Source organism: Malus domestica, chromosome 05, assembly GCF_042453785.1.
Source record: "Malus domestica chromosome 05, GDT2T_hap1".
NCBI lineage: Eukaryota > Viridiplantae > Streptophyta > Magnoliopsida > Rosales > Rosaceae > Malus > Malus domestica.
In genome coordinates this window covers 9192840-9211729 of record NC_091665.1, presented here as the reverse complement: position 1 = coordinate 9211729, position 18890 = coordinate 9192840, and the positions used below count along the sequence as shown (strand labels likewise).

Genomic DNA, 18890 nt, shown 5'->3' with positions numbered 1-18890 from the left:
CACTTATTTGTGACGCATAGGTAGCCGTCACAAGCCGTAGTAAATAGTACTTGCGACGTGCTCAAAGCATCGCGTACAATAGACCAAACATTTTCGACACCATTTTGTTGCGATGCGTTATTGGCCGTTGCAAGTTCGTCATAAAAGGGCTATCGCGACGCTTTTAGATGCTTTCGCGACACGTTTTGACCGTCTCAAAAGGCCCATTTTTTTGTAGCGACATTTGGAACCCAATATTTATCAGAGTAGACAACCTTGTTTCTTTTGCAAGTATTTTAGGTGTTTTTAACCCTTTTTGCATGTGTGGTAAAAATCCTATCAAGTTGGTGTGAGTGGTCGTGAATCAATTGAGTTAATACAGGTATGGCACATCAGCATTTGATCAAAGTTCCTGTGTCTTCTGATTCAACACCATGACTCCTTGGTAGGGATTGAGACTTCATATTTGCCTGACAATAAAAAATAAATAATGGAAAGAGAAATAGTTAATTTGATCCACATAGTTTGCTTAAAGGGCCTTTAAGCACGGGAAGACAAAACCATGTGATCCCTCATGAGCTCTTGTTCCCTTCTATACCCCATCCGGATTGCCTTCACCATATATTTTCTTCAATAGAAGATATTGTACAAGTCTCTTCAACTATATATACCGTATGAACTCATTGGTTAATGACATTGACCACCAAATTAAGTATACAACATCACGTTTAATTTTCCTTGTTTCACAAGTTCCTTGAGATCTTCCAGTTTATTTAAACTCAATTACCAGTCTTCTCTCAAGATTCACAACAATGGGGTTCCGTCTTCCAGCTATAATTCCTGCTAAGAAACTTCTTCGACTGTCTTTCTCAAATTCAAGTCAAGGAGCTTTGTATAATTTAGCAGATGTCCCAAAAGGTTATTTTCCAGTTTATGTTGGCGAGAGTGAGAAGCAGCGGTTCGTTGTTCCTATATCCATCGTCAATCAGCCTTCATTTCAAGGCTTGCTAAGTGAGGCTGAAGAAGAATTCGGATATGATCACCAAATGGGCGGTTTAACAATTCCCTGCAGACAAGATACCTTCATTGATCTCATTTCCCACTTGAGTGCATTGTGAGACTGGATATATAATGGAGAACAATTACATCAACTGTGTGATTGTTACAATTTGGTACACCAGACATATCCCCATCTTGTACATTTTTTTTTCGATCCAGGAGGAATAAATATTGTACCCCTGGAATCGATTATGTAAATGGAGACTCTAGTAATATTCATAGCTTCTTTACAATAAAGAAATATTGTCCCCCAAGAATCGATTATGTAAATGGAGACTGTAGTAATATTCATGGCTTCTTTACAATAAAGAATTATTGTCCCCCTGGAATAGGATTTTGTAAATGGATAAATTTCTTCTACAGATTCTCATAGTTTCATGTCTAATTGCGACTGCAATTTGTTAATCCTTGAGGTGTATGATTGAACATGAAAATTTCCCATGACATTTAGAAATGTTAAAAACGTATAAAAAGCTCGTTGTTTCCAGCAAAGTCTTAAATCCTTCCCCCTAACCCTCCTTCCATTCGGTCTAGCCCACTCAAGGTACTTAGCTTTAGGTGTTTAGAGCACATAAATGACGTGCACTTCTAATGGTCGTGTTAATGGTATCCTCGCAAGGCTAGTGAGTGTAACCGGTATAAAGACAACAATGGCATAATTGAGTATACAAGAACTTATTTACAACCTCATTAGCCTTTCATTTGGAAATCTATTAGGAAAGTTCATAAGAATTAGTTGAGAATATGAACTTGTATCCTCAGCTCCCAAGGGTTTGAAATTGTATCTAATGAATTTATCAAAAGCCTCTTCCGTCGGAAGATGCAAAAATTGAAACCAAAAATTTGTCCGAGTAGGCAACTCGCTTTTGTACAAGCCGATAAATGAAGCCTACGTAACCTTCTTCTTATACACTGAAGCAAGAGGTGAAATCAAGGTATCTTCACTGCACGGGATTGTGATAGCACCCATGGGATGATCATACCCAAATTCTTCTTCAGTTCGACTTATCAAATCTTGGAATAAAGGTTGGTTCAAGTATGAGATGGGAATCACATATCGCTTAGCTTATTTGGGCCCTCCCCAACATAGACTCAAAAAGGTCTTTAGGAACGTCCAAGGCCTTCGAAGGTACTTTGTTTCTCTTAGCATGAGCAATACCAGGCAAACGGAAACCCGTTGCTTAAAATTTCTTAACAAGAAAACCAACAATGTAAATTTCAATTGAATACTCAGCTTGTAGAAAAGAAAGATTTGAGATGATTAGTAGTTGGGAATTAGCATAATCGTGCTTTTAATTTGCTTCTTACTCTTATCATATGTATGTATAATTGTACTTGTAGATAAATTGGCGTGTCAAAAGCCATCTGTTGACTAAAATCATTGGTGATAAGCCACCAGGATGGACCCAATGAAAAGAAATCAGCTCAAGCAAAATCAGATGTCAGATTAAAACTAAAATAAACAATTGAAGCCTTTTGCAAGGATAAATATAAGCTTAGAAAATCAGAGACATACTGAAGACAAGCATTTTCTTCTTCAGCTGCCTAATTAAACATTCAAGTTTTTGAACCACTTGGTAACTAATTTGCTTTTTATTTCGTGTCCAAACAGAAAGAAATAAAAGGACCGATCTGTCGAACAATATCTCAAGTAGTTGATGTGAGTGGTCTTGAAGCAATTGATTTGGGATTTTAAAGAGACATATAGCATTGGATCAAAGTTCACATGGCTTGGTCTTCCTATTCATCACCAACACTCCTTGGTAGTGATTGAGACTTCATATCTGCCTCCTAACAAACAAAAATATGTGACGGGAAGCGAAATTGTTAATTTGATCCGTATATTTTGCCTAAAGGATTGATGGGAAGACAGAACCATGTGATCCCTCATGAGCTATTATTCCCTTCTATACCCCATCCGGATTGTCTTCACCATATGTTTTCCTTAATACATGAGGATATTTTACAAGACTTTTCAACTATATATACCATATGAATGCATAGGTTTATGACCACCAAAGTAAGTCTACAACTTCTCAGTATAAGTTTCCTCGTTCCGAAATTCCTTGTGATCTTCTTCAAGTCTCTGTAAACTTGATTACAAGTCTTTACTCCCAAGATTTACAACATGGGGTTCCGTCTTCCAGCTGTGATTCCTGCTAAGAAACTTTTTCAGCGATCTTTTTCAAATTCAAGTCAAGGAGCGTCATATAATTTAGCAGATGTCCCTAAAGGTTATTTTCCAGTTTATGTTGGCGAGAGTGAGAAGCAGCGGTTCGTTGTTCCTATATCATTCCTCAACCACCCTGCATTTCAAGACTTGCTGAGTGACGCTGAGGAGGAATTCGGATTTGATCACCCAATGGGCGGTCTAACAGTCCCCTGCAGACAAGATGCCTTCCTTGATCTTATTTGTCGCTTGAAAGCATTGTGAGATTGGATAATGGAGAACGATTACATGAACTCGTCTCTGTGATTGTCACAATTTTGTGCAATGGAATATTTACACATTTTTTTCCGATTGAGGAGGGAGAATTATTGTCACCCCAGATCGGATTATGCATGTAAATGTAGACTTTAGCAATATTCATTGCTTCTTTACAATATAGAAAAACATTCCTTATCTACTTCTTGCTTATGTTCGTTCATGTATCCACTATGTGATTAACCGTGATATAGTTTCAATTAAGGTGAGTATAAAATGTATATTGTATTTCTATATTATGATTTACAATAGAGATGCTCTTTATAGGAGCCAAAGGAGCGGACAACAACTAATGGAAATAGTAAAGAAAGACTAATGGACAATTAGTGGACTAGACAAAATTATGAAAGGCATGTCTAATGGAAGTACTCATGAAAGGCTAGTGGACAAGCAATCAATGTGTTGAGAAGAAGATTCCCTTTTACGCCCCCGCAAGATGGTGGTCCCGTCAGAGACACCGATCTTGGATCGTAACAATTGGAAGCGTGGACGAGGAAGAGCTTTTGTGAGGACATCTGCAAGCTGATCCTGAGTAGAAACATGTGAAACTTGAAGAAGCCCGCGATTGACGCGATCACGAACAAACTGAAAATCAAGTTCAATGTGCTTCATGCGAGAGTGAAGAACAGGATTGACACTATAAAAAGTTGCCCCAATATTGTCGCAAGAAATGGTTGGCTTATCCATTGAGGAGACACCAAGCTCATGGAGAAGGGATTGAAGCCAAGCTAGTTCAGCAGTAGTAGAGGCTATGGCGCGGTATACTGCTTCCGTGGACGATCAAGCGACAGAACGTTGTTTGCGAGAGCTCCAAGAGATTAAGTTGCCACCTAAATAGATGACATAACCTGTGGTAGACTTACGGTCATCACGATCACCAGCCCAGTCAGCATCTGAGAAGGCATATAGACGAGATGAGGCACTGCGGCGGAAGAGAATGCCATGAAAAATAGTGCCTTTTAGATAGCGGAGGAGACGTTTCAAGGCCTGCCAATGAGACTCAGTTGGTCGATGCATGAACTGTGAGAGTTTGTTGATGGTAAATGAGATGTCAGGGCGGGTGAGACTGAGGTATTGGAGACCTCCAACAAGTTGTCGAAAGGTAGTAGCATCAGTGAGAGGAGAGCCATCAGAGAGAATCAAAGGAGTAGAGGTAGCCATTGGTGTGGTCACATCCTTAGCACCATCCATTTTAGCTTTAGCGAGAAAATCATGGATGTATTTATGTTGAGAAAGAAACAAACCCGTGGCGCACTTCAACCCCAAGGAAATAATGAAGGTTCCCCAAATCTTTGACAGAAAAACGATTTGCCAAGGCTTGAATGAACATAGAGAGGAGACTGGTATTATTTCCTGTAAGAACAAGATCATCAACATAAACTAGAAGGAAGATCACATCATTATCCTGACGAAAAATAAAGAGAGATGTATCTGAGATGGCATTGACAAATCCTTGATTGAGCAAAAAAGTGCTCAACTCCTTGTACCATGATCGGGGTGCCTGCTTGAGGCCATATAAAGCTTTGCGAAGTTTGCAGACATGTGTTGGAACAGTAGATTCACCGAACCCGGGGGGTTGTACCATGTAAACATCTTCAGAGAGTGATCCATGCAAAAAGGCATTGTTCACGTCTAATTGACGAAGAGGCCAACCATGAGTGAGAGCCAAATGAAGAACAATACGGATGGTGATGGGTTTGACAACTGGACTGAAGGTGTCTAAGAAATCCACGCTAGAACGTTGGTGAAAGCCTTTAGCAACAAGGCGTGCTTTGTACCTATCAATGCTGCCATCAGAATGTCTTTTGATGCGGAATACCCATTTGCACCCGATAAGATTCTGTGAAGGTTGAGGAGGAACAAGCTCCTATGTGCCATTGCGGATTAACGCATTGAACTCGTCGGACATTGCTGCACGCCAAAGAGGATCTTTGATAGCCTGAGAAACACATGTTGGTTCAATGGGAGAAGGAAGTGGGTGTTTGGTGGCAGTGCAAAGTTGTTTAGGTTTAAAGATATTGTTTTTGGCTCTGGTGGTCATGGGGTGATGGTTGAAATTATTTGGTGGTGGTGGGGGTAAAGGAATGATAGATGTGGGTATGAGATGATGTGGGGATGGGGGGTGAGCAGTCGCAGATGGTGATGGTGCAGGGGAGAGACACAACTCCGAGACCTCCGAAGATGTATGAGTGGCAGCATGCTGAGAAGAGGTGTGTGATGGAACTGGTGGCACTTCGGCAATGTGAGCAGGAATGGAGATGGCGGCTGGAGTGACAGCAGACCATGCAGTGGAGTCGGGGGAAGGAACTGAAGGGATGACGGAGTCACGAAAAGAAAAAGGAAAAGTGTTTTCATCAAATCGAACGTGACGGGAAACAAACATACGACGGGAAGGGAGATCAAGACATAGATAAGCACTTTGAGTAGAGGAGTAACCAAGAAAGAGACATGGACGAGATCGAGGAAGAAGCTTGTTGGAATTATAGGGTCTTAACCAAGGGAAACATAAGCAACCAAACACACGAAGCTTAATGTAGTTAGGAAGATCACCAAAGAGAGCTTTGTATGGAGAGATATTATTGAGAACATGAGTGGGCATCCTATTAATAAGATTCACAGTAGTTTTGAAAGCATATGACCAATAAGTTAGGGGTAAGGATGCTTGGTGGAGAAGTGTTAACCCTGTTTCGACAACATGGCGGTGGCGGCGTTCAGTAACACCATTGTGTTCAGGAGTGTGTGGAGGAGTGGTGAGGTGAGTGATGCCATTTGTGGAAAGAAAATGTTTGAGTTTAACATATTCTCCTCCTCCGTCAGAGTAGAAGGTGATTATTTTGGTGTGGAAGTAGTTTTCTACAAAAGCTTTAAAGGTTGTGAAGATTGAGAAAACATTGGATTTGTGTTTCATGGGATAAAACCAAATATATTTCGTGAAATGATCGACAAAGATAACATAGTATGAAAAACCATTAGTAGATAAATAGGGAGCAGGACCCCATACATCACTATAAATTAGTTCAAGGGGACGCTTACTAACAAGCGTAGAATGACCAAATGGGAGCTTGTGGCTCTTATTGCAATGACAAGAAGTGCAAACAGAAGGAGTTGAAGACATAGGAATGGAGGAGGTACGTTGGATTTGAAGATAGGTTCGATGGTTGGGGTGACCAAGCCTACGGTGCCACACATTGGAGGAGTCCATCACACTGCTCATAACTTGTTTTTGAGGCATCAAGCACGGCCACTCATATGTATCGTTCTTATTCGGGCCTCGAAGAAGTGCCGCTCCCGTGTTGAGATCCTTGACAAGAAAGGAATCAGGAAAAAATTCAATAGAGGTGGCATTTTGTCTATTAAATTTGGCAATGGAAATAATATTACGGGAAATGGAAGGAACACACAGGACATCATTTAAGTGAAATGGGGTGGTAGAGGAAGAAGAGAGTGATGTGGAACCAACATGTGTAATACTTAAACCTGTTCCATTACCAATAACAATCTGATCAGGACCATCATAGGTAGTGGAGTCCGGGATGTTCCTGGAATCAAAAGTGACATGGTGAGAGGCACCCGAGTTGAGCAGCCAAGGAGATGATGTTGAGGGGCGGATAGTGGTGTGGTTGACCGTGGGTGGAGCGGAAGAAAGTTGAGGGCAACATTTTGCACTATGCCCTTGAGTACCACACCATTGACAAAAACAACGATACCCCGTAGTAGAACGATGATGATTGGAGTTGTGGTGGTTAGCACGGTTAGAGTTGTAGGTGGTATTTGTTGGACGTTGTTGGGAGGCTTGTGTGGCCCTGAAGTCACGCTGGAAGGAGCGGGGAGCTTGAGCAACAAGGGCAGTCATAGGAGTAATAGCAGCTGGTGGTGCATCCCGTTGGAGGAAAGTTTCATGTTCAATGAGTTTGTCATACAGATTTTCAAAGGAGATGGAGGTATCGCTAGCTCGAACAACGGCAACGATTTCTTTGAAGGCAGGTCCAACACCATTGAGGACGTGTAGAACAACATCATCGTCGGAAAGTGGAGAATCAATGATGGCAAGCTCATCAATGATAGCTTTGATAGCTTGTAGAAAAACTGACACAGGTTGTGTATCACGACGCATGAGCGTAAGACGCTTTTTGAGGTTGAGAACCCGAGAGCGTGTTTTGTTGGCGTAGAGCTTGGTGAGCTTGTCCCAAGCCTCCTTGGATGTTTTAGAGGAGGAAATGAGAGATATAATCTGTTCAGAGACATAAGCTAAGATAGCATGTAGTAGCAGCTGATCTTGACGAATCCAGAAGGTGTAGCACACAGTAGAGGAGGCAGCAGGACGTGGTTTTGATCCATCAATGTAACCCATCAGGTTATACCCAAGAAGCAGGGCATTGAATTGAGCTCACCAGGAAGGAAAGTTGGTGGGTGTGAGTTTTAGAGGTAACTGAGCAGCAGCGTTAATGGTGACAGGGGTGGGCAAGAGGGGTGAGTTGGTGGATTCAGCCATGAGGATCGGAAAAAAAAATTGCTCGATGGAGCTTTGTTGCTCTTGATACCAAATTAAGGTGAGTATAAAATGTATATTGTATTTCTATATTATGATTTACAATAGAGATGCTCTTTATAGGAGCCAAAGGAGCAGACAACAACTAATGGAAATAGTAAAGAAAGACTAATGGACAATTAGTGGACTAGACAAAATTATGAAAGGCATGTCTAATGGAAGTACTCATGAAAGGCTAGTGGACAAGCAATCAATGTGTTGAGAAGAAGATTCCCTATTAGTTTCTTGCGATTGTATTCTGCAAATGAGCATCAAAATGTTTCTATTCGGTCTGACGAATCAACTGATTTAAGTTTGCCTAAAGGGATTTGTCCAATTCTTGTTCGTAAATTATTTTTTTTCCTAAAATTAAAGTTTATACAGTTAGGAGAGAACAAATTATTAATTATACTCGGATTAAGGTTTATTGTTAGGAGGGATTTGCCTTTACTGTCATCAACCCTAAGGGCGAGTTTGACATTATTCTGCTTTTTTAAAAGAATAATGTTAGGCACATCAAATGATGTGGAACCAATTAAATTTATATTTTAATTCAAGTTGAAATTTGATTAATAATTTTAATAAAATTTGATATGGTGCAGAATGTGTCATATCATTTGGTGCACAAATTTGGTGTATGTAGCAACACCCATATTTTTAAAACATAGGGCCATTGACTCGATTGATTTGGTTTGAGATTAGCTTTATTTCCCCTTTCCCAGCAACTGAGACACCTTTATCATTTGCTACTGACATTTGTGGAGTTTTTCATTTTTTTCAAAGTCATGTAAATGTGAAGAAATTTTATTTGTCATATAATATGTGGCTCTTGAGTCTATTATCTAGTAATCATGCACAAGACTACCACTTAAAGCAGTTGGGAAAGCTTTTAGTATACTTGGGATTGTAGACATCGAAATTTCGGTAAATAAATGTTGACCGATAAATCAAAGTTTCGACGCTCATGTATTACATAAATTCTACACGTAGCGTATGTCTAAACAAAAAAATCGAAATAAGTTGGAAAAGTCATCAAATAGGACACGTGTCAACATCTGGCAGAAATGACTTATTTCATCTGGAATATTATATTCAACATTGGGCCTTGGAAATTTCTATAAATAGAAGGCTAATTCATTCATTTAGGGGAACCAAAAAATCATTAAGTAAGCTCTGAAGCTCTGAAACTCCGAAGCTCTCAAGCATCCAGGTTCCCGAAGAATCAAGAAATCTCTCTTCGTTCTCCGTTCTTCGTTCATCGTTCATCCTAAGATCAAGCCCAAATGGCCCTTTGGATCAACAATCATCCACCAATTCAAGATCAAGCCCCGACGGCCCTTGAAGAAAGTGTTCTTCGTTCTTCGTTCATCGTTCTTCCAAGATCAAGCCCCGACGGCCCTTGGATCAACAATCACCAATTCAAGATCAAGCCCCAAAGGCCCTTGAACAACTTCCACCAATTCGAGATCAAGCCCCTACGGCCCTTGAAGAAAGTGTTCATCGTTCATCATCCGTTCATCCCGAAGAATCAAGAAAGCCTTCTTCGTTCTTCATCCTTCGTTCATCGTTCATCCAAGATCAAGCCCCAACGGCCCTTGGATCAACAATAATCCACCTTCAAGATCAAGCCCCGACGACCCTTGAAGAAAGCCTTCTTCGTTCTTCGTTCTTCGTTCATCGTTCTTCCAAGATCAAGCCCCGACGGCCCTTGGATCAACAAGCCACCGTTCTTCAAGATCAAGCCCAAAAGCCTTTAAAGATCCGTTCATCACTGTTCTTCAAGATCAAGCCCAAAAGCCCTTGAAGATCCGCTCATCACCGTTATTCAAGATCAAGCTTTAACGGCCCTTGAAGAAACATTCATCCTCAAGATCAAGCCCCAACTGCTCCTTAAAGATCCGCTCAAATCCACCTTCAAAGATCAAGCCCACGGCCCCTTGAAGAAACTTCCAACAGTTCATCCAAGATCAAGCCTCAACGGCCATTGGATCAACGAAACATCCACAAATCAACACCTTACGGAGATAGAATCAGAGGATCAAATTTGAGAGAGATTGTAACCCAAAATCATCAAAATACAAATATTTGTTTGTGCACGTTGTTCTTGTCTCTTTCGTTTCAGGAAATTTTCGTGTTCACAAATTGGCACGCCCAGTGGGACAATCTCTACCTCTCATCTCTTTCTCCGTTCAAGGAATCCAAACACACCTTAAAGTCAATGGCATCAAGCAAGGGACAAGTCGTTCTCGCAACCACTGAGGGAAGGATCCTAAGCACTTCTGCCGCAAATGGACAATCCATTGGCGCCACAACCACTCCTCAACATGCCACTTCAAAGTTTGTGCCGTTAAAGGAGCAAGGGGAGCATCAAAGGCGCGAGTCCGTCATCAACCTGACCTCGTTGGGGGCACCGAAGCATGATGCTGAGGCACACAAGATGACATCCCAAAGCAGCCAACGACGTTCTTCATCAGCATCCTGGATGTCTAAAGGAAAGTCACGTCTATTGGTCGCACAAGTCATGACTATCGGCGTTACCTCCATCGAAGAACAACTGGCTCAAATGAATGAAGCGATTGCAAGGCTAACACAGATTGTGGAAGAAAAAGACTTGCAAATCGCTACACTCGTCAGCCGACTGGAGCCACAGGACAGCGAGAACCCTAACCCAGAAGATGAGCCTACGGTGGAGAAAATCGATGTGAAACCAGAGCCAGACCAAGCAGCGGCACTCATGGGATCTCTTTCTATCCAGCAGCTGCAAGAGATGATCACCAACACCATCAAGGCACAGTACGAAGGGAACTCAAATACATCCGGGTTGTACTCGAAGCCGTATTCAAAGAAGATCGACGCCTTAAGGATGCCGAAGGGTTATCAACCGCCAAAGTTCATGCAATTTGATGGAAAGGGAAACCCGAAACAGCATGTTGCCCACTTTGTTGAAACTTGCAACAACGCAGGGACCGAAGGGGATTACCTCGTCAAGCAGTTTGTGCGCTCGCTAAAAGGAAACGCCTTTGAGTGGTACACGGACCTAGAGCCTGAGTCCATCAACAGCTGGGAGCAATTGGAGCGGGAATTCCTCAACCGCTTCTACAGCACCCGCCGCACTGTGAGCATGCTAGAACTGACGAGCACAAAGCAGTGGAAGGACGAGCCAGTCATTGACTTATCAACAGATGGCGCACTCTAAGCCTCGACTGTAAAGACAGGCTCTCGGAAACCTCTTCAATCGAGATGTGCATCCAAGGCATGCAATGGGGTTTGCAATACATCATTCAAGGCATTAAACCACGGACCTTCGAGGAATTGGCCACCCGCGCCCATGACATGGAGTTGAGTATCGCCCATCATGGGAAGAAGGAACCGATCGCCGACTATAAGAACGACAAAGATCTTGAGACAAAGGTGGAGAAGGTTACGGGGAAATCCACCAAGGAAGCAATGACAGTCAACACAGCTCCCGTCAAAATCCCTACACGAGGCAAGGCGATTCAAGCTGAAAGCTTTCGTGATCAAGAGATGCGTAGACGCACTTTGAAGGAGCTTGAGGAGAAAACTTATCCATTCCCCGACTCTGATGTGGTTGCCATGTTAGAAGACTTGCTGGAAAAGAAGGTGATCGGCTTGCCTGAGTGCAGACGGCCAGAAGAGATGAATCGCACCGACAGTCCAAGGTACTGTAAATTCCACCGCTTTATCAGTCATCCGACAGAAAAGTGCTTCGTGATGAAAGATCTCATCATGAAGCTGGCTCAGAAAGGAATCATCGAGCTAGATCTTGACGATATGGTGAAGTCAAACTATACCACCATCACTTCTGGCTCTTCCGACTCAAAATTTTTACCTCAACCTCCGGGGGCATCCTCCAAGACAAGCAAAGTTGAAGGATGGACTCAAGTCACTCATAAGAAATTGCACAAGAAGCATACGTCTCCTCCACAAGTCCGCCAATCGGAAAGGGGGCAAAACAGCTCTTGTCAACCTTCAAAGCAACGTGAACGTGTTGAAGATGATGAAATTACGACACAAAGATCGTCTGTTGCCATCACAATGCGTGACTTCTTACCCGAAGACTTCTTCAATCACGCGGTCAAGGCTCCTTACTATGAAGATTGTGAGGAACGCCTTTCCAAAATTGCTTGACAAATTCACCAATTCTCCTCGCCCGCACGAGTCTAAACTGCATGGCACAAAGCTCCTGGTCTGCACGAGCATAAAAGGCAACACCAATGCTCCTTGTTCGCACGAGCCTAAATTGCACGAACCAATGCTCCTTGTTCGCACGAGCCTAAACTGCACGAACCAAAGCTCCTTGCCCGCACGAGTCTAAACTGCATGGCACAAAGCTCCTGGTCTGCACGAGCATAAAAGGCAACATCAACGCTCCTAACCCGCACGAGCATAAAAGGCGACACCAACGCTCCTGGTCTGCACGAGCATAAAAGGCAACACCAAAGCTCCTGGCCCGCAAGAGCATAAACTGTGTACGGTAAAATCATCCTCAAAATCACTGTTAAATTCATCACTCATTTGAACTACGTCATGACTTGATCCCTCCTCAATCGAGGGTACGTAGGCAACTTGAAACTTCAAAACTTCAAGTACAGTCACATCATCAACAAAAACACAAACACTTTGAAGAATAAAGAGCAAATCCAAAATACGAATACTTTATTTCTTTAAAGGAATGAGTTAGCAGGCGGCATGGTCAGTGTGCACGGCGACGTCACCTCCGAGGAAAGTTGCAACAAAAGGCACTACACAGCATAAACTCGCTGCAGTCTTTTGCACAACCCCACACGGTAAAAGCAACGTACTGGAACGAGCTCCAAGCAGCAACAGCAGTACATTCTGGCCACCATGCTCCAATCGACGAGGAAACTTCAATGACCGCCGTCAAACGACTAGCCGGTCATAAAGCTCGACGCTTTACATTTTTGCCTCGAGCACAAAGCAGCAAGACCGTTAACACCAACTTCGTCACTTTAGCCACCATGCTCCAATCGACGAAGAAACTTCAAAGACCGCCGTCAAACGACTAGCCGGTCATGAAGCTCGACGCTTTACATTCTGCTTCAAGCTCCAAGCAGAACGGTAAGCAGCAAAGCTGCCAGCACCAGCTTCGTCACTCTGGCCACCATGCTCCAATCGACGAAGAAACTTCAATGACCGCCGTCAAACGACTAGCCGGTCATGAAGCTCAACGCATTACATTTTGCCTCCAGCTCCAAGCGGCAAGGGCAGCAGCAAGGCTGTCAACACCAGCTTCGTCACTCTGGCCACCATGCTTCAAACGACAAAGAAACTTCAATGACTGCCATCAAACGACTAGCCGGTCATGAAGCTCAACGTATTACATTCTGCCTCAAGCTCCAAGCAGCAAGGCTGCCAGCACCAGCTTCGTCACTCTGGCCACCATGCTCCAATCAACGAAGAGACTTCAATGACCGCCGTTAAACGACTAACCGGTCATGAAGCTTGCCACCTTACATTCTGCCGTCAAACGACTAGCCGGTCATGAAGCCTCTACTGCAGTTCTCCGTCTGTCTGCATCCTCCCTCTGCTCAATCTTCTGCCCATTGCCAAGCAACATATGGGGGTATTTATAGCAAAAAAAAAAAAAAGATGGTGCAGTTTGCACCATCTAAAAAGAAAAAATATAAAAAATATAAAAAATAATAAAATAATAAATAAATTAAAAAAAAGGGGGGGATGGTGCGGATTGCACCATCTGAAAAGAAAAAAAAAGTATAATAAAATAACATATAAAATATATATATATATATATAATAAAATAAATAATAAATTAAAAAAAAAGGGGATGGTGCGGATTGCACCATTGAAAAGAAAAAAAATAATTAAAAAAAAAGGGGGATGGTGCGGATTGCACCATTTGAAAAGAAAAAAAATATAATAAAAATATATATATAAATAAAATAAATAAATAATAAATAAATTTAAAAAAAAGGTGATGGTGCGGATTGCACCATCTGAAAAGAAAAAAAATATAATAAAATAATATAAGAAATATATATATAAAATAAAATAAAATAAATAATAAAAAAAAGGGATGGTGCGGATTGCACCATTGAAAAGAAAAAAAATAATAAAAAAAAAAAGGGGGGGGGGATGGTGAGGATTGCACCATCTGAAAAGAAAAAAAAATAATATAAAAAATAAAAATAAATAAATATATAAATTAATTAATTAAAAAATAAAAAAAATGGATGTTGCGGATTGCAACACATGAAGAAAAAAAATGCATTGAGAGAAATAAAGTCCATTTCATTGATTTCTCTGGAAAAAATTACAGACAGAACATTTACATACCAAAAAAAAAAAAAAAAAAAAAAAGGTGCAAACAAACAAAAGCCTTCATTGATCAGGTGGCACCTCATCACTCGGCGGAACTCCAGGCAAAAGAGGAGCCGGAGGTTGATCATTTGGAGCTTCATTACGCGGTACAGCTCCAAAAGACGAAGGCAAATGTTGTTGGAACAAACCCACAAACCTTTGATGATCAAGTAAAATCTGACCATCAGATTCCTGCATCTGGTTAATCTTCCTCTTCATGTTTGCAGCATGGCTATGTGCAAGCTTGTGCAACTGTTTATTCTCATGCTTAAGCCCCCTAATCTCCTGTTTGAGACTCATCACTTCAGCCGCCAAGGATTCAACTTGACGGGTTCGAGCAAATAGGCGTTGGGCCATATTAGTCACAGAACCTGCACACTGCACACTAAGAGCCAGAGAATCCTTAACAGCCAATTGATCAGACCGTTTGGAAAGTAGTCTGTTATCTCAGGGAGTGACAAGGTTCCGGGCCACCACCGCAGCGATCATATCATTCTTCATCACCGAATCCCCAACGGTAAGAGGACCAGTAGGGGATATGAATGATGGGCGCCATATGTTGTCTGGAGAAGGCGGGACTGCCTCTTCACCAAGGTTCAAATCAAGACGACGGTCGGAGGGTCCAGACATTTTCAAATGTGTTGAAGAAAGAAGAGGTCGAACAAATCAAGATCTTAGAAGTGCAAGAAGGGAGTTTTCTACAAGCAAAAAATTCAAGTGTGCTTTGAAACGAACTGCGTGCCTCTATAAAAATCAACACTCGACGGGATTTCAGAGATTGAAGAAGCGAGCTCAGAATTCGAAGAGGCCAATTCAAAAATCGAAGAGGCAAGCTCAGAAATCGAAGAAGCATCTTGCTTTTCCAGACACGTTAGCACCCGTCACGTGCAAACTCAGCTTTGCAGAAATCACGGGTAATTTGTTAAAGCGCCAATCCCAGATATCGAAGAGGCGCCAGTCTTTTTCAGCCTCGTCAGCACCCGTCACGCGCAAACTCAGCTTTGCGGAAATCATGGGCAATTTGTCGAAACGCCGATCCCAGATATCGAAGTGGCGCCAGTCTTTTTTCAGCCTCGTCAACACCTGTCACATGCACACTCAGCTTGGCGGAAATTACGAACAATTTGTCAAAGATTTCTGATAAAGAAGAAAGCACGTGAAGCCATACCGATCAATCACGCATTGGTTGCTGACACGAGTGAAAGAATAGTACCTCTACAAGTATTAAAAGACTTCTTATAACTGTCCATCTTCACCTTCCATAGCAAGGCAGACATACATAACCTTTCTTCATCTCCGAGAACCTTTCTTCATCTCCGAGAACCTCTCTTCATCTCCGAGAACCTCTCTTCATCTCCGAGAACCTTTCTTCATCTCCGAGAATGCCTTCCCAACGAAGCCTCTCGAGTTACTCAGTGTTTCTTATTCCTTGGGGTACCTCTGCAAACAAATGACACCAAAGTAAAAGTATCTCATATCAACAGGGTAGAAAGCAAGAGTATCTCATATCATGCTTTCTCCCCGTCCTTTCCTTTGTCCTTGTTCTTACCTGCAAAGACAAGGATAAAGAAAACAATATGCCTACTTAGCACTGCTCTCGAGTACTCGTCTCCCACTGCTGCTGTCCTTCCAAAGAAGCTGCCACATCTGCCTGAAGAACAAATAAGGCAAGTGAAAATGATACCTTGCAGCATGTGGAGACAACGTGTAGAAGAAACAAGCAGAGAAGAATGCAGCCTGCACAGTCAACTCAGCAGAAGGAGTCTGAGATGAAGAACTCGAGAAAATGCCACATCTGCCTGAGGAACAGATAAAGGAAATGAAAATGATACCTTGAAGCATGTGGAGACAAGTGCAACAAAGCACGTGCTGATTCATCCGCTACTTCTTCAAAATCAAAAGTATCTCATATCATCAGGGTTGCAATCACTCTGGACGGTGAACTCGTTTTGACCCTCAAATTCTTGGGTCGACTTACTAGGCGTTGTGGACTGCATGTGCCGTTTCACCACCCTTGAATCAAATCCTTAAAGATCAAGTCACCAACTGGAAGAAGAGCCCATCAATCTTGAAGATCATACCGTTGACCAAACTGCTCAGGTGTGAATTAGAAAGATTGAACAGAGCAACAAGTCGTCACCTTCACCTCGTGCCTGCTTGTCATGTGTTCGAGTCAACCCTCAAGAATCAAGCTTCAACGGCCCTTGAAGAAGCTTCCAGCTAAATTCAAAATCAAGCCTACACAGCCCTAGAAGAAATCACAAGACCGATTCAAGATCAAGTGTCCACCACCCTTGAATCAAACCCAGTTCAAGATCAAAGTTGTGGAAAGTCAACAAGCGCAAAAAACAAATATGTGCCAATTCATCCACTACCAAAGCCAAAGATAATCTACCACATGAAGCTCCTTGTGGTCCAAATTCAACCTTCAAGATCAAGCCTCGACGGCCCTTGAAGAAATCTCAAGCCCAATTCAAGATCAAGCCTTAACGGCACTTGAAGAAATCTCCAGCCCAATTCAAGATCAAGCCTCGATGGCCCTTGGATCGACATCTACAGTAAGGGACTTCAAAACGCATCTCCTACACGTGACAAGCACATGTATACGACACGCCTTGAAGTGGGGGCATTTGTAGACATCGAAATTTCGGTAAATAAATGTTGACCGATAAATCAAAGTTTCGACGCTCATGTATTACATAAATTCTACACGTAGCGTATGTCTAAACAAAAAAATCGAAATAAGTTGGAAAAGTCATCAAATAGGACACGTGTCAACATCTGGCAGAAATGACTTATTTCATCTGGAATATTATATTCAAAATTAGGCCTTGGAAATTTCTATAAATAGAAGGCTAATTCATTCATTTAGGGGAACCAAAAAATCATTAAGCAAGCTCTGAAGCTCTGAAACTCCAAAGCTCTCAAGCATCCAGGTTCCCGAAGAATCAAGAAAGCTCTCTTCGTTCTTCGTTCTTCGTTCATCGTTCATCCTAAGATCAAGCCCAAACAGCCCTTTGGATCAACAATCATCCACCAATTCAAGATCAAGCCCCGACGGCCCTTGAAGAAAATGTTATTCGTTCTTTGTTCATCGTTCTTCCAAGATCAAGCCCCGATGACCCTTGGATCAACAATCACCAATTCAAGATCAAGCCCCAAAGGCCCTTGAAGAACTTCCACCAATTCGAGATCAAGCCCCTATGGCCCTTGAAGAAAGTGTTCATCGTTCATCATCCGTTCATCCCGAAGAATCAAGAAAGCCTTCTTCGTTCTTCGTCCTTCGTTCATCGTTCATCCAAGATCAAGCCTTGACGGCCCTTGGATCAACAATCATCCACCTTCAAGATCAAGCCCCGACGGCCCTTGAAGAAAGCCTTCTTCGTTCTTCGTTCTTCGTTCATCGTTCTTCCAAGATCAAGCCCCGACGGCCCTTAGATCAACAAGCCACCGTTCTTCAAGATCAAGACCAAAAGCCTTTGAAGATCCGTTCATCACTGTTCTTCAAGATCAAGCCCAAAAGCCCTTAAAGATCCGCTCATCACCGTTATTCAAGATCAAGCTTTAACGGCCCTTGAAGAAACATTCATCCTCAAGATCAAGCCCCAACGACTCCTTGAAGATCCGCTCAAATCCACCTTCAAAGATCAAGCCCACGGCCCCTTGAAGAAACTTCCAACAGTTCATCCAAAATCAAGCCTCAACGGCCCTTAGATCAACGATAATCCACAAATCAACACCTTACGGAGATCGAATCAGAGGATCAAATTTGAGAGAGATTGTAACCCAAAATCATCAAAATACAAATATTTGTTTGTGCACGTTGTTCTTGTCTCTTTCGTTTCAGGAAATTTTCGTGTTCACAGGGATATCTTGAGACACCATGATCATAATCAGCTAGAAACCTCGCAAATTTACTCAGCAATGCAATTGGATTCTCAACTCCATGCCCATCTGCATTCTTGTGATCACCACCTATTTGTTTGCCTGGTAGATAGATAGCAAACTCATTGATCTCGTTTGCTGGATTTGAGGTGAAGTCAATCAAACCTTCACTTAAGGAAGAAGGAACGGCCATAGTTGCATGTTTTGCCTTGTATATGGATGTATGTGAATTTCTCTGAGAACCCTTCTAGTCCTTCTGGAATTTTGGCTTGAGCTCAGGATGTAGAATACAACATCTGTTAATAGTATGTCCACCACCATTGCAATGTTTGCACTTCAGATCAGACCTTTTACCCTTGTAGCTGCTATCATCAGAAAACTGGTGGCTTGAAACATATGCCCTAGATTCAGGAAAACTGTTATTTGTTTCAAGATTCATCGCTTTCTTTTGAGTTTCTTCAAGCAAAATAAGCACAAGCACACACACTTGAGAATGAGGGCAACTCAGTGTTCATCAGAATGTGGCTGCACAAATTTTCATAATATAAGCTAAGACTAGCCAAGAGTTGAAGGATCTTATCTTCTTCAACTCTC

The 18890-nt window shown here is 42.2% G+C and overlaps 3 protein-coding genes across 3 annotated transcripts; 2 read left to right on the top strand and 1 right to left on the bottom strand.

The window, feature by feature from the left end:
• The first annotated feature begins 791 nt into the window (after window positions 1-791).
• On the top strand, window positions 792-1097 carry LOC103454229 (auxin-induced protein 15A-like). The gene has a single exon (XM_008393822.3). The coding sequence runs from the start codon at window positions 792-794 to the stop codon at window positions 1095-1097; it is 306 nt and encodes a 101-aa protein (XP_008392044.1).
• Window positions 1098-3166: 2069 nt separating this feature from the next.
• Window positions 3167-3472, top strand: LOC103454228 (auxin-induced protein 15A-like). The gene has a single exon (XM_008393821.3). The coding sequence runs from the start codon at window positions 3167-3169 to the stop codon at window positions 3470-3472; it is 306 nt and encodes a 101-aa protein (XP_008392043.1).
• Window positions 3473-4745: 1273 nt separating this feature from the next.
• LOC139196041 (uncharacterized) lies at window positions 4746-7874 on the bottom strand. Its single transcript, XM_070821703.1, has 3 exons — window positions 7001-7874; window positions 5697-5830; window positions 4746-5390 (listed from the first exon to the last, which is right to left on the bottom strand). Exons 1-3 carry the CDS (start codon window positions 7872-7874, stop codon window positions 4746-4748), a joined length of 1653 nt encoding a protein of 550 aa, XP_070677804.1.
• Window positions 7875-18890: the final 11016 nt, after the last annotated feature.

Coding starts and splice junctions, on each gene's coding strand:
- LOC103454229 (XM_008393822.3), top strand. CDS start 792: ATGGGGTTCCGTCTTCCAGCTATAATTCCTGCTAAGAAACTTCTTCGA.
- LOC103454228 (XM_008393821.3), top strand. CDS start 3,167: ATGGGGTTCCGTCTTCCAGCTGTGATTCCTGCTAAGAAACTTTTTCAG.
- LOC139196041 (XM_070821703.1), bottom strand. CDS start 7,874: ATGGGTTACATTGATGGATCAAAACCACGTCCTGCTGCCTCCTCTACT. Junction 5,831..7,000: donor TGTTATTGGTAATGGAACAG/GTTTAAGTATTA, acceptor TCATCCCTTCAG/TTCCTTCCCCCGACTCCACT. Junction 5,391..5,696: donor CCACTCATACATCTTCGGAG/GTCTCGGAGTTG, acceptor AATGGCACATAG/GAGCTTGTTCCTCCTCAACC.